The sequence below is a fragment of the Salvia miltiorrhiza genome, chromosome 6 (assembly GCF_028751815.1).
Source record: "Salvia miltiorrhiza cultivar Shanhuang (shh) chromosome 6, IMPLAD_Smil_shh, whole genome shotgun sequence".
Taxonomy (NCBI): domain Eukaryota; kingdom Viridiplantae; phylum Streptophyta; class Magnoliopsida; order Lamiales; family Lamiaceae; genus Salvia; species Salvia miltiorrhiza.
This window is the reverse complement of record NC_080392.1, coordinates 11,647,325-11,660,176: the sequence shown is the minus strand read 5'-3', so window position 1 is coordinate 11,660,176 and position 12,852 is coordinate 11,647,325. Positions and strand designations below refer to the sequence as shown.

General features: G+C 36.7%; 2 protein-coding genes and 1 long non-coding RNA gene across 3 annotated transcripts; 1 reads left to right on the top strand and 2 right to left on the bottom strand.

The window, feature by feature from the left end:
• Nucleotides 1-661: 661 nt before the first annotated feature.
• Nucleotides 662-1,329, bottom strand: LOC130988671 (basic leucine zipper 43-like). Its single transcript, XM_057912579.1, has one exon. It carries the CDS (start codon nt 1,249-1,251, stop codon nt 775-777), a length of 477 nt encoding a protein of 158 aa, XP_057768562.1. The 5' UTR covers nt 1,252-1,329; the 3' UTR covers nt 662-774.
• Nucleotides 1,330-5,365: 4,036 nt separating this feature from the next.
• Nucleotides 5,366-6,385, bottom strand: LOC130990492 (uncharacterized). Its single transcript, XM_057914721.1, has one exon. The coding sequence runs from the start codon at nt 6,383-6,385 to the stop codon at nt 5,366-5,368; it is 1,020 nt and encodes a 339-aa protein (XP_057770704.1).
• A 2,386-nt stretch (nt 6,386-8,771) lies between these two features.
• Nucleotides 8,772-9,935, top strand: LOC130988668 (uncharacterized). The gene is made up of 3 exons (XR_009090165.1): nt 8,772-8,961; nt 9,055-9,146; nt 9,563-9,935. It is a non-coding gene; the product is annotated as an uncharacterized LOC130988668 (long non-coding RNA).
• Nucleotides 9,936-12,852: the final 2,917 nt, after the last annotated feature.

The window sequence follows — 12,852 nt, the reverse complement described above, 5'->3', positions numbered from 1 at the left end:
GCTATCATGTAAGCTATCATGTAACCCCATTGCGGATGCTCTTAGTATATCTGTAGTTGGAACGCGGTTAATCAACAATATTATTCAACAAATCAAAGTTTTTGGCCTTGCTTGATCGTGAAGGTCGAGCTTATCGTGGACTATCGTATTGTTAACGTACAATTAGGTAGGATAAATTAAGGGCCTGTTTGATATGGGTTTATAGGTAGGATAAATTAAATTAATACAGATTAGTGTGATGTTTGATATCATGTGCAGCTAATATGGCCAACTCCTACTTAATCCTACTTCTCCATGCTATTTTGTGGGATTAACCCATACTAATAATCCGCCCACCCCCCTCGGATAAATTTAATACTGAGAAGTTGGATAAAAATTCTGCTACCCTTCCTCACGCATATCGATGCAATGCCCAAGTAATGGTGGACACACATGATATTTTTAAAATTATGTGAGGATAGTTTTGGTATTAAATAATATAATCCAACATAATCCTATGGATATCAAACATAATATAGGATTAAGTAGCCATGATATCAAACATCCATGAAATAATATAAATCCACACTAATTTCTCAAGATAATTTTAATCCTAATCAATCCTAAACTGCAAATCAAACGGCCCATTAGTTTACTTTTTGTTGAATTAGGAGAGTAGCAATAATGTACACAAACACTTTATTCCTCTCATGTCACAAAGATAAGAATGAAAAATAAAAAATAAAAAGTCTAGTTTAATACTATATAGCAAGAAAATAACAAAGGGCAGGTTGATCAGTGAAATTGAGAAGTTGATGGCAAATGATTGGGATTGAGGTGCATGTTAGCGAGCATGTGACGAAGCTCGGACGCTTCCTCTTTAACCTGCGCATTCTCGCGTAGCAGCCGATCATGGGTCTCCAAGGCGTGGTTGAGCTTCTCCATCAGGTGCTGGTTCTCATTCCTGAGGCAGACCACCTGCGACCAGAGCTCGTCCAGGTGGCGCTGCTTCCGCATCCTGGATCGCCTCGCCGACTCCCTGTTGGAGATCATCCTGCGCTGCTTCCTCTCGTTGATGATGCTCATCTCCTCTGCTTCGTCCGAGGTGGTGGAGTTGCTGCTCAGGCACGCCCATTTCGGGCTCGGTTCCTGAGCAGCACTGCACAGCTGGTAGAGAGGGTTGGGGAATGGGTCGAGGTTGGATTGTAGGAGATACTGAAGCTCGCTCATCTGGTTTGCTTGCATTGTGTTTGTGTGGTACTCAAGATTCATGCTAATGTGGATGTGGATTTAGACAAGGAGATGATACACAAGATCAGTTGTTGGACATGGTTGAGGTCCAGGTCAAGGACGAGGTATTTATAGGATGGGAAAAAAAAGAGAGGGGTCATCTGGGCCTACCATTTATTATTATTATTAGGCCACCGATTTGAATCTTATTCCCATAATTTATTGTCACCTTGTATCTCACTATTAATTTCATAATTATATATATATATATATATATATATATATTTCCGAAAAATATGCATATTTTGCTATTTTGATATTGTTATACTATAATGGATGCTATTATTATGGTAAAAAGTAAAATTTATTATAAAATTATGGATTATACTTAACTTTTATTTCAAAAAAAAAATTAAAATGAATTATATATCCTAACTTTGAATTTTTCAACTCATGTAATGATGATTTATTAAATTAATAAAAATTAAAAGATAAATGATAACTATGTATTCTAATTAGGTGAACTAAATTCTAATTAATACTTACGTATAAAATTAAATTAAAGTGTATATCAAATTAAAATTGAAGAAAATAACGTGTAAAGAAAAAAATTTAAAGTGAGATCCCAAGTTTAGTAAATTGAATATTAATGATGAGACCACACGACTAGGATGATAAAACTTATGTACGTGCTAGTATAGTATATCGAATTTCTATGTGTGCAATGATTTCATATGCTACATGATCCATCAATTCTATTAGTTGAGCCGTGGCATAATCTTTCTTGGAAAAACTCATTGAGAATTTTTTTTCCTTTATGCTTACATCACCGGGGAAAAGTGGAGATTATTACAAGTGGTGGATGCATTAATGCAATTGGTCCATGGAAAAATATTAAATATTGGGGAAAAATCGTTATTATTTGTCACACAAATTAAAGTAATGTTTGGAGACGTGAAGGAATGAGGAGTTGCAGGAGGTGAGGATTCAAATCCTTTTCATAAAAGTAGAATTAAAAGCATTGGTGAGTGAAAAAACCGTCCTTTAAATGAATTAGATGTTTCATTTCAATTAATTAACACGTATCGTTAAATTAATGAATGGGTGCAATATATATATATATATATATGTAATTGTTGGATAAAAATCGTGATGAGAGTCCTGCTTCAGACATGGTTGTATTAGCACAACATGGTTAGACAAAATTGAGTCATCTTTCCTTTCTTGTCTGAATTGGCCGTTTTCTACTGCGTTGGGGTTTGCCATAATCCACCAATCCAAGTTGAAGAGATGGGGTTGAAAGATTATGCATTTTGATTGGGTGAATGAATCTAGGCCGTTGATGCTGTCGGAAGGCGCCAAAATTAAAAAAGATGATTTCCCACAAATCTCATCTCCCTTTGTTGAAGCTTTTTGACCGACTGACGACATCTAGTTTCGTGTATGGACCTTACCTAGATAGACTTTATTTAGGACACTTTCATTTCCATCTACTTTTTGATCTTTTTCTTAGTCCATGATTAAGGGATTCTCTTATATGGCTTCTCCCTTCGTGCAAGATTTAATACTATAATAATATTTAAGGCAAATTTATTTTAATACTAGGCATTTGAAGTTTTCAACAATTCAGCCCATGCGTGTGCGGAATTATAAATTAACGTTTATATTTTGAGTTAATTTAGCATAAATTTAAAAGGATTATTATGAATATTCGGTTGTTTTGATTTTACAAGGTTATCAATTTTCAACTAATTAATGTTATCCTAATTAACTGAAATGGTAAAGTAATGTCATCGCGGCATCTAACTACGTTGGTTAGTAAATCAACTGTTAAAGTCATGTACACACTTGTGACGTCCGCCTCAATATTAATTTAAGAATAGTGACAAGTTGATAATCATGTGGAAAATAAAATAATTAAAAATTTATGTATTTAATGGTATAATTTATATCATGTGCAAAACAAAAAAATTGGTAATAATTCGTGCATTCATTTTTTAAAATAATTATCCTGTCATTCGATTTTCAAGTACTGAGTGCTGATTAATCACGCCGAAATACACGTGTAAAAACATGTTAAGAAACTTTTGAAAAGAAATTAAATAGAAATAAATATGGTTGGAAATGTTGTTGCTTTGGGAGCGCTGATTGAGAATTAATGTTGACCTCCGAAAATGTGATGATAAGGTAGAAATTTTAACCCTAAAAAGTGTCGATACCAATTTGTAATTTCGCGCATGTATGTTAAGGTATAATTGTGAAAAATATTCAAATATTAGAATTAAAAGCTATATTTATTTCGCTATAATTAAATATACAACTTGCATGTTTCCCGACTAGTAATTAATGTTCGAACCGAAGTAGGTAAGATCGAGTGAAGCTGTGTTTATGGGTTTTGAACAAGTTGAGTCAGAGAATTAATTAGTTGGTTGCCACCCAAATATGATCTTCCTTCTACTTCCTAACACCTCAACACAAGTTGGTTTTGGTTAGTATATTTTTCTAGGACTCCACTATAATTGATTAGTCGTCTGTTAGTACTTTATAGAAATGTTTTTTTTTCTTGCATGGACACAAAAGTTGTCATTAAATAATACTAGATTAGAACGTAAAGATTTCTTTTTCTTTCACCCAAAAGAGAAAAGATTGGAGTCGGTTTATGTTGATTGCTACTTTACGTTAATTTGTTTGTATTATTTCATCTTTCATCTTATCAAACATAGTTTTTTGTAACGTATTTACAAAATATTCATGATTTGATATATGGCTAGCAACCTTGTCCTTTTAATGATTTTGTACCTATTACCCTCTCTCTATTATGGCACAAACATTTGTCGGCAAATCTTATCTATCCTTCAAAACAATCCGTCCGTATCTCATAATTGTTTGGGATTATTTGTGAGAATCTTGTATAATGCTAGGCTTTAAAAAGTTAGGGAAAATGTGGTTTTCTAAATCTAAGTTTAGTTGCTAATGCGATGAATAAAGATTAATTGAGTAGATCAGAATTGCACTATTCAAGGATTATAAATAATATGTGTGGACCGATTGATTGAATTGGTCTTAATAGCAACGGAATTTCAATAATTTCATCTTGGATTGAATGATTAATCAGTAAGCTAAAGATAAATGCCTAAATTTCCTTACTTAAAAATAAAATTAGATAAAATGATCATGTACGTACTTTGCCTTAGTGATAAATTGGTTAATACGAGTAAGGGTCAATATATAGGGTGTTTGGATGAGCTTATAAGCTTTGTAAAATAATTTTACATTTTATACAAAAGAGAAGTTCACAATTTTTCCTTCCTTATTTTCACTTTAAGGATGGATAATTGATAACACTCACTTTTTCATGGTTTTTAGTGTTTCATATAATGTCAATTCTATAGGAAATTGAGTGTTAGATCATTGTTTTGTGCTTATATTGCTCTATCTTGTCGAACATGATACTTACTCAAACTTTGAAGAAATTTACAAGAATATTGAGTTCGAATTTGGAAAAATTGTCTCAAATAGAAGTTGTAGTTCGTCTCGAGAGGCATTCGTGAGCGCAAACGGATTGCAAATCGGAGTTCGAACGAGGAAGATATAGCCAAAACAAAAACGTCACGCGCAGTAGACAAACTACTTCCATCTATACCGCAGCCTAAACCAATGACTCGTCCTAAAGTCATCTCGGCTGTGATCATTTTATATCTCTTAAGGTTATTCCAATTATATGGTCTTCTGTGATCTACAACACACCATATAATCTACTTATATAGAGATAGAGAACACACATATGCAATCATGAACACAATCAGATAGGAGATTAAAACAGTGAACAGAGGAAACATTGTATACAAGCATAAAACGTTCTTGCTTGGACCGTGATATCCGGGGGGTTTCACAACATAGGCTGATATCTCATCGGGCACATTCCAATACGTAGGATGTGGAACGGGAACAATACGCTCCATATATGTGGCCAACAGCACGGATTGTTTGAAATATCTTCCAACAAAATCCGTGACTTGCAGTCCTGCACGCCTAATAAAATGCAAAGATAAAAACATAAATTTACAAAAAATTAATACAATATGCAAAATTTGTAATAAATGAGGTACCTAATAGAGGCACAAGCATGACGACACGGAATGTCATCCAGGTCGAACTAAGCACAACTACAAGTCCGATTCTCGAGATCGACAATGTAGAATGCATGATCATCCTCAACACTAAACATGTGCGTCGTCGTCCCTCGAACAGCCAATTGCCGACCCGCTTCGACAGCCACATGCAACTTTTCCTCTACTACCTCAGTCAACTCATGTGACCTCGATGCAGCCGAGATGCATCGCCTATCGAACCATTTCTCCATAATGGCTCGATAGGTCTCGATCAATGAAGCAACCGGGAGGCGTCGTGCCCACAACAGTCTACTGTTCATCATCTCGGCAGCATTCGACGTCATGAAGCTCGTGCGTCGTACAGGGCACTTGGACCTGGCCCATTTCTCCACACCAATAGTGCCGAGACGTGTGTGCGCGTTGACTTTCAGTAGTTGAAGCGCAGAAAAATTCCTTTGAAAATCGTCTGATCGATAGGAATATGCCGCTGCTTTGAAGACTGCAGCTACATGCTGCCCATAATGCGCGAGATTCTTCTGCAGATGGTAATAGCACAACCCGTGAGGGACGTTCGGGTATACACACTCCACAGCATTTCTGATGCTCTTGTGCTGATCAGACACAATCAAGAGATCATCCGGCTGACCAAAGCAAGTCCGCAGTCGGTGGAAGAACCAAGTCCAAGACTCGTCGTTCTCGATAGGACCAAGCCCAACTGCGAGAGGAAATATTGCTTCGTTCCCATCCTTTGTAACAGCGACGAACAAAATGCCGCCGTTCCTTCCCTTCAGATGGGTCCCGTCTACGACGATGACCGGCCTCAAGTAACCCTTCTCAAAGGTAGCCACACTCTGTCCAAGTGCAACAAACATATGATGGAACTTGCCATCATCCTTCATCTCAAGGTCGTATAATGTGCCGGGATTACTCATTCTCAGCATATACAAATACGATGGGAGCATCTGATACGAGTTCCCAAAATCACCATACGTCATCTCAATCGCGATATTTCTTGCACGGAGAGCGAAGCTGTAATTGATCTCAATACCGAATAAGCGCTGCATCTCTGACATCATCTCCTTCGGCTTCAAAACGACCCCCTCGCCTACCAATTTCCGTGCAAAATATCTTCCAACAACCCTCGCCGGAATCTATCTCAGGGCAGTGTGATTCAAATCCGTGTGACAGGTATGATCCATCACCACCTTGATCACTCTCCAGATCGATGCACTCTGAACGGCTCGCAGCATGAACGGACAATCGTTGCCATGCTTGCAAACAAACCACAAACGGGTCATACTGGAACGATCCACGGCGTACTCCACGTGATTCTCCATATGGTACAGGCCAACAACGATCGCCAAATCATCATTCGACCGGAATAGAGCCCCCACTGATAATATCCCGCTCTTCAATACGTTAGAATCCTCCCAACCTAATGTCGGCGCATCGTTAAAATCGAGGACTGGAATCCCCCAGTCACGTGCCTCAAGCTGCTGAACTCCAACACGAGGCTCGACATCGGGCTGATCATCCGATGTGAAATTCTGAGGCCCTGTCTGTCTCCACGCTTCCTGTTCAGTCGACACTGAATCCAATATCTCTCTGCGTCGTATCGCCTCTTCTTCCTCATCCGAAGACTCGGACTCGTCTTCCTCCTCCTACGACGATGAATAGTCCCTACTTCTTCCAACGTCCGTCTCGATAGGAAACACAGTAGAACGTTGTCCCTCATAATATACCCGCTCCTGATTCTGAGGAACCGGAGCTGCAGATTGTTTGCCCTTCTCGATCACGTAAACAACAGGATATTTCTTCTGCTCGGAAATCAGCCGGTTCAAATCTGAATCGGCCTTCAAAGCCACTTTTATTTTTCACCCTTCGTCCGTGGTCGATATGTAGAAAAGCATATAAGTGGATCGTCCATCCTCGTTTAATTGATCGTGCAACTCTTGCATCAACTTCGCATGACAAAGCTCTTCCTCAGACACGTACACGACAACCTCATCGCCGCCTTCATACTCGGTTAATTTCCACTGACCACTGTGCCGTATAATGATTGCTTGAAACGACATCTGCTTCAAAACGACAAAAATACAACATTTAAATATACAAACAGGAAACCGTGTACCCCAATACATGAACTGAATATACAATCATGCTAAAAATAACATCAAAATCACATTAAACCCAACCGTGTACAGCAAAATCGACCTCCGTGTACAACCGTGTACGGGGAAACCCTAACCGTGTACGGCAGAACACTAAGGGTTAAAAAATAAGGTAATTTACGTACATAGTGTTTTTTGAGGCCGTTTTTTAGTCCAAAACATGTAATAAGTCATATATATAACATAATTATCGAAATAAACAACAAAAAATCACTAAAAATCAAACCGTGTACAACCGTGTACTCAAGAACACTAACCGTGTACAGTCGAAATTAAAAAAAAAAATTCACATACCTTATGTAATATAAGCCTTTAGATGATTTTTTTTGAAATTATGAGCAACCGTGTACGAGCCGTGTATGTGTATTGAGAGGATTTTCTTCTTCTTTCTTGTTCAAATGTTTGATGAATGAACATTTGGTTGGTATCCTTCATTAACTACCCACCAGCAACCGTGTACGGAGCATTTAATTTCGTGAATTTAAGGTTGTTTCCTTAACAAGTCGTGTATGACTTTGAGTTGGTGTAAATGCACCCAACAACCATAAGATATGATTTTAATACCCACATAAAATCACGCCATAAACGTGAATAGAGAGAGAGAATCCACGATTGGTTATTTTTAAATCAGATTTTAACGCCATAAGATATGGTTTTAATAGTTGGTATTAATTTAAACGTGAATAGAGAGAGGGAATCAGATTTTGGTTTTATTTGATTATTTTTAAATAAAAAATAAGTAATATGTCACTATCATTCACTTTATTGACTTGTACTTATGTACTTTAGGTCAAATGTGCTACAAAACTTATTTTTTTATGAGCCTTGATACTTAACTTATTTATTTTATCAAAAATGCTACTACTATGTATTGTCACTAGATTTATTCAAAGAAATAGATATTTGTTGATATTTATATATATTTTGCCCTCAGTTTGCGTGTTTATGCTCCCGATAATTTTCTTCACGTCTTTGTTTTCTTCCACTTTCCGTCAATAAAATTTTAGTTCTGTAGATATTTGCATATTTTTTAATCAAATATGTATAGCACAATGGAGCGTGAACCCAGTGGTTTTGAATGAACCATTCTGGTTAATATAGAGGTGAACCGAGTGGTTTTGAATGGTGTGACACGTGTTCAAATCCTAAGGCAAAGCGCATCACGCTGGCCTAGGGTAGGCTCTTCCGTTTTAATGGCCGAACCCAAACCCAAAGTGGCTAGCTCTCCTCCTTCATCACTGAACACACAGGATGTTATTATTGATGGTATTATTTTTTTCAAAAAAAGAAAGAAAAATTTAGCATAGAAATCATCGAAAATAATAAAAAACAGTATTTTAATTTATTCCTTGTAGTTTCAGTGAACAGCTTCAATCTGACGATCTCTCCTATGCTCCGCCTTACATAATAGTTTCTCTCTCCCTCACTCGGACCTCTCTTCAATTGCTCTCATTTGCCTTTTCATGACTGTACGATTCCTTTCCGATATTTAGTTTACTAGATTGTTTTGTTAATTATTTCATTCTTAGATTGTTTATTTATTTAATTTTTTTTGGTTTAAGAATCAGATTGCGTCAATGTTGTTTTGTTGATCTGAATTTGAATTTGTAGTTTCAGGAACTTTGAGCTAGCGTGGCGGTTCGGCTTGATTTAGGTGAGTGGGGACGTTTTTATTTTGGTTGAAGATCTTTATGCTTCATGGTTGTTGGATTTTTGTTGATATCTGTTTATTTGGAGTTGAGTTTGTTTCAATTTACTTGCTTCCTTTATATAATTGAGGTTTTTCCATATTTATTGCTTGGATTTAGCTGCATGTCCCGTCGTATTAGTTCAGTAGCAGGAAAGTTTTGATAGTGTTTATCAGTTTGTTTGAGGAGAATTATTCAAAACCATGAAACTTCAGCTTATTGAGTTTGTTTGTGCAAGGACAAGTAGTACTAGCAAAGACACTTAGTTATGGTTTATGTGGTTCATAAATCTAAGTCACATTTGTTTCCCAAGAATTGTACTTTCTAAAATTCACTGCGTTGGCCATTTTGCGATATATGTTTCTCTCTTGTCACAACCCAGATTTTTCTGGTTGAACTGGTAAAAAGATGACTTCGATGACCCAGTGTCCGACATCATTTTTTGGGAATTTGTGTTCCAAGCCTACTGCTTCTGATCTTATTAGGAGCTCAAATAATGGTGCTTCTGGTGTTCCCCTAAGAGCCCTTGGTAGGGCCCAACTGAGAGCGAAAAGGAGGGACTTCTCTATATCTGCAAAGGTTAGGAAAACAAATAAGCATGAATACCCATGGCCAGAAGATCCGGACCTGAACGTGAAGGGTGGAGTCCTTAGCCACTTGTCATCTTTCAAGCCTTTGAAAGAGAAGCCAAAGCCAGTTACTTTGGCTTTTGAGAAGCCTCTGATGGATCTCCAGAAAAAGATAGTTGATGTACGACATAAATATATAAGTTTAGTAGCACATTCTTAATGGTCCCCACCACATCTTTGACTTATTTAAAACTTTTTGTTTTATTTAAACAATAATAAACGTGGCTGATAGAATCTTCTATCATTATCAACATATTATTTTTTGTCTTATTATGTCTCTCTCTCTCTCCAAAATCGTGATTCTATATGTCTTATTAGGGTTTAGGGTTTCTTTTCTTGCATGTACACGATTTGGAAGATAATAAAGAAACAGTGCATGAATCGTGAGGATCGGCAGATTCAGTCGAAAAGTGGTCAAAACAAGAATCTTGTTTCAAATCATTCCCAAAAAAAAGAATCTTATGCAAATAATGAGAAGACCGTGCACTATACACGCTCTCTCTCTCTCTCTCTCTCTCTCTCTCTCTCTCTCTCCTATTATTATTTTCAGCTTCCAAATTCAAAAAAAAAGAGACAAAAACCCTAAACACCGTACACTCCATACACTCCATACACGCCTCTCTCTATCTCTAAGAAACTCACGCGGTGCATTCCATACACGCCTCTCTCTCTAAGAAACTCCAGCCACTATGAGTGAAACGGAATCAGATTACGATGGGGAAGAGGCACAAAGAGAAAGTCGCCCGAGTACATCAAGGAGGAACGAACAATACCCGACGCCGAATCCGGTAAGTAACCGTGCCCTATATTTGTCAAAATTTGAGTTTATGTGTTTTGCATTGTTAAATTGTGCACAATAGTTGATTATTAGGTACACGGTTGTAGCATTTTTTAGACAATTATGTTGGTAATTTGCGAAATTTGGAATCTGGAAATTATTTTGAACAACCGTGTACGGTTCTTCAGTACACGGTTGTACACGGTTAGACAATTATGTTACACGATTAGGATTAATTGATGTAATATGCCTTAATTGTGTATTTTTAACGTATAAAGGTATTATTCGTACACGATTTAACCGTGTACAACCGTACACGGTTTGTTCATCCATACACGGTTGTACACGGTTTCTCTAGAATCGTACACGGTTGATTTTAAATCATGTAATATGCCCTAATTGTGTATTTTAGACATATAGAGGTATTTTTTGTACACGATTTAACTGTAATACCCGGGCTTTTGATGACGTGTTTAATTTCTTGAGTTTGAGTAATTAGGGTTTAGATCCCTTGTTTGATTTACTTTGTAAAGAGATGAAGAGTTATATGAAGTTTTGTTGTTATATTTTAAAAATGTTGAGATGTTCTTTTGATGATGTGAGAATGATGTGGGATTTTATATCCGTATTTGAGTTTGAGTATTCAAATAATTCTAGATAATTATTTGAATGAGAACGGTGAACTCGGAAGTGAAATCTGAGTCCGTTAAGACGTTTTTGAAATTTTTGACTTTTTGACGATGAATAGTAAAATACGGCTATTTCGTCTTTTTGTCGACTTTCAAAATCTTACGTGCACGTCGTCGAGAAATATTCTTAGTTTTTCGATACGAGTCCAATAATGAAAGTTTTTATTTTTGGACGACGAGTGAGTAGTAAATCGGGATTTCTCGATAAACGAACCGAGCTCGTTTATCAGAATTTCGAGAACGAGCTTGCGTTTTCTATATTTATATGGAATTACGAGTGTAATGAAAGTGAGTAGAGGTTGAGAGGGCGAGTAACGAAGAGTATGGGTTGTTAGTCGTTAAAACGAGACGAGACGAGACGAGACGAGACGAGATATTTAACGACTAAATATCTAACCCTACCCCACCAAAACCACCCCCCAACCGCCCAAGTTCAGTCAAACACACTAACTCACGCTATATCAGCCCACACCACACACACAACTCACATATTCACACACACAACACCTAAAACACACACTACACACGCCATTTTCCATTTAAGCTTGGACGGAGCTTTTGACCTCCGATTTGAGCACCGAGACGAGCGCCGATCATCTTTTCGATCACGTATCTAAGTAGGTAAGATCTTTACCTACGTTTTGATGGTTTTATTTTCGATTTTCGTCGACGTCGAAAAACGTCGATTCTCGACTTTATTTTGAAACGACGTCGGATCGTCGTGAAATTTTAGTATGTTGTTCTTGGGTAAATGTTGAGCATGTTTAATGAAGGGAGTAAGAACGGAACAAACCGTAGCTATGAAACCCATGAGGGCAGCCCCGTTTTTCACATATTAGCTTGTCTTTCGATTTTTGTTTGATCGTTTTGACTTGATATTTGTGCTTAGGGGTATGCTAGAATCGATATATATTAAATTCGTATTTTTCCAAGCACGAAAATTGTATAAATTTTTAGAGTATGATTATTTAAATTCGTGAAGTTTGAGACGTTGCATAATGAATATTATTGCGTATATGTGTTCTACGATATCACATGAGCATGCTAATTGATTTACAATTTATGGATGATAATTGTTGAACGAAATTAAAACTGGAATTCTGTCAAAATTTTACAGCAGTTTCAAGCTTATGTTTCGATGAGTTTTCATTGCTTGATGGCTCTGAAATTTTAATATGTTTATCTATGATATGTGTATTTCGTTGCTGCAAAATTTCATGTCTTTTGGATGATGTTTGCTATTTTAAAGATATTTTGAAAAATCCTTGACAGAATCTGTCAACTATTGGTAGACTTTACAAAAACGTTTATATCTATTAATCCATGAAGGATTTTGCATCACCGTTTTTTTTAAACGAAACTAGACTTCAATACTTTTCTAAAAACATAAGATTTCGATTTTTATGACCTCTGAAACAGAGCAGTTTATTATTTCAAAAATGCCCTGTTCTGCTGTCATATTTTTCCAACAGTAAAAGTGTATGAGTTTCATTGTTTATTTGGCAGATCATATGAACGTTTTCTCTTGTGAAATTTTAACCAAATCTTCAAGGATACCTTTAGTTTTGGCTGATTA

Coding starts and splice junctions, on each gene's coding strand:
- LOC130988671 (XM_057912579.1), bottom strand. CDS start 1,251: ATGAATCTTGAGTACCACACAAACACAATGCAAGCAAACCAGATGAGC.
- LOC130990492 (XM_057914721.1), bottom strand. CDS start 6,385: ATGCAGCGCTTATTCGGTATTGAGATCAATTACAGCTTCGCTCTCCGT.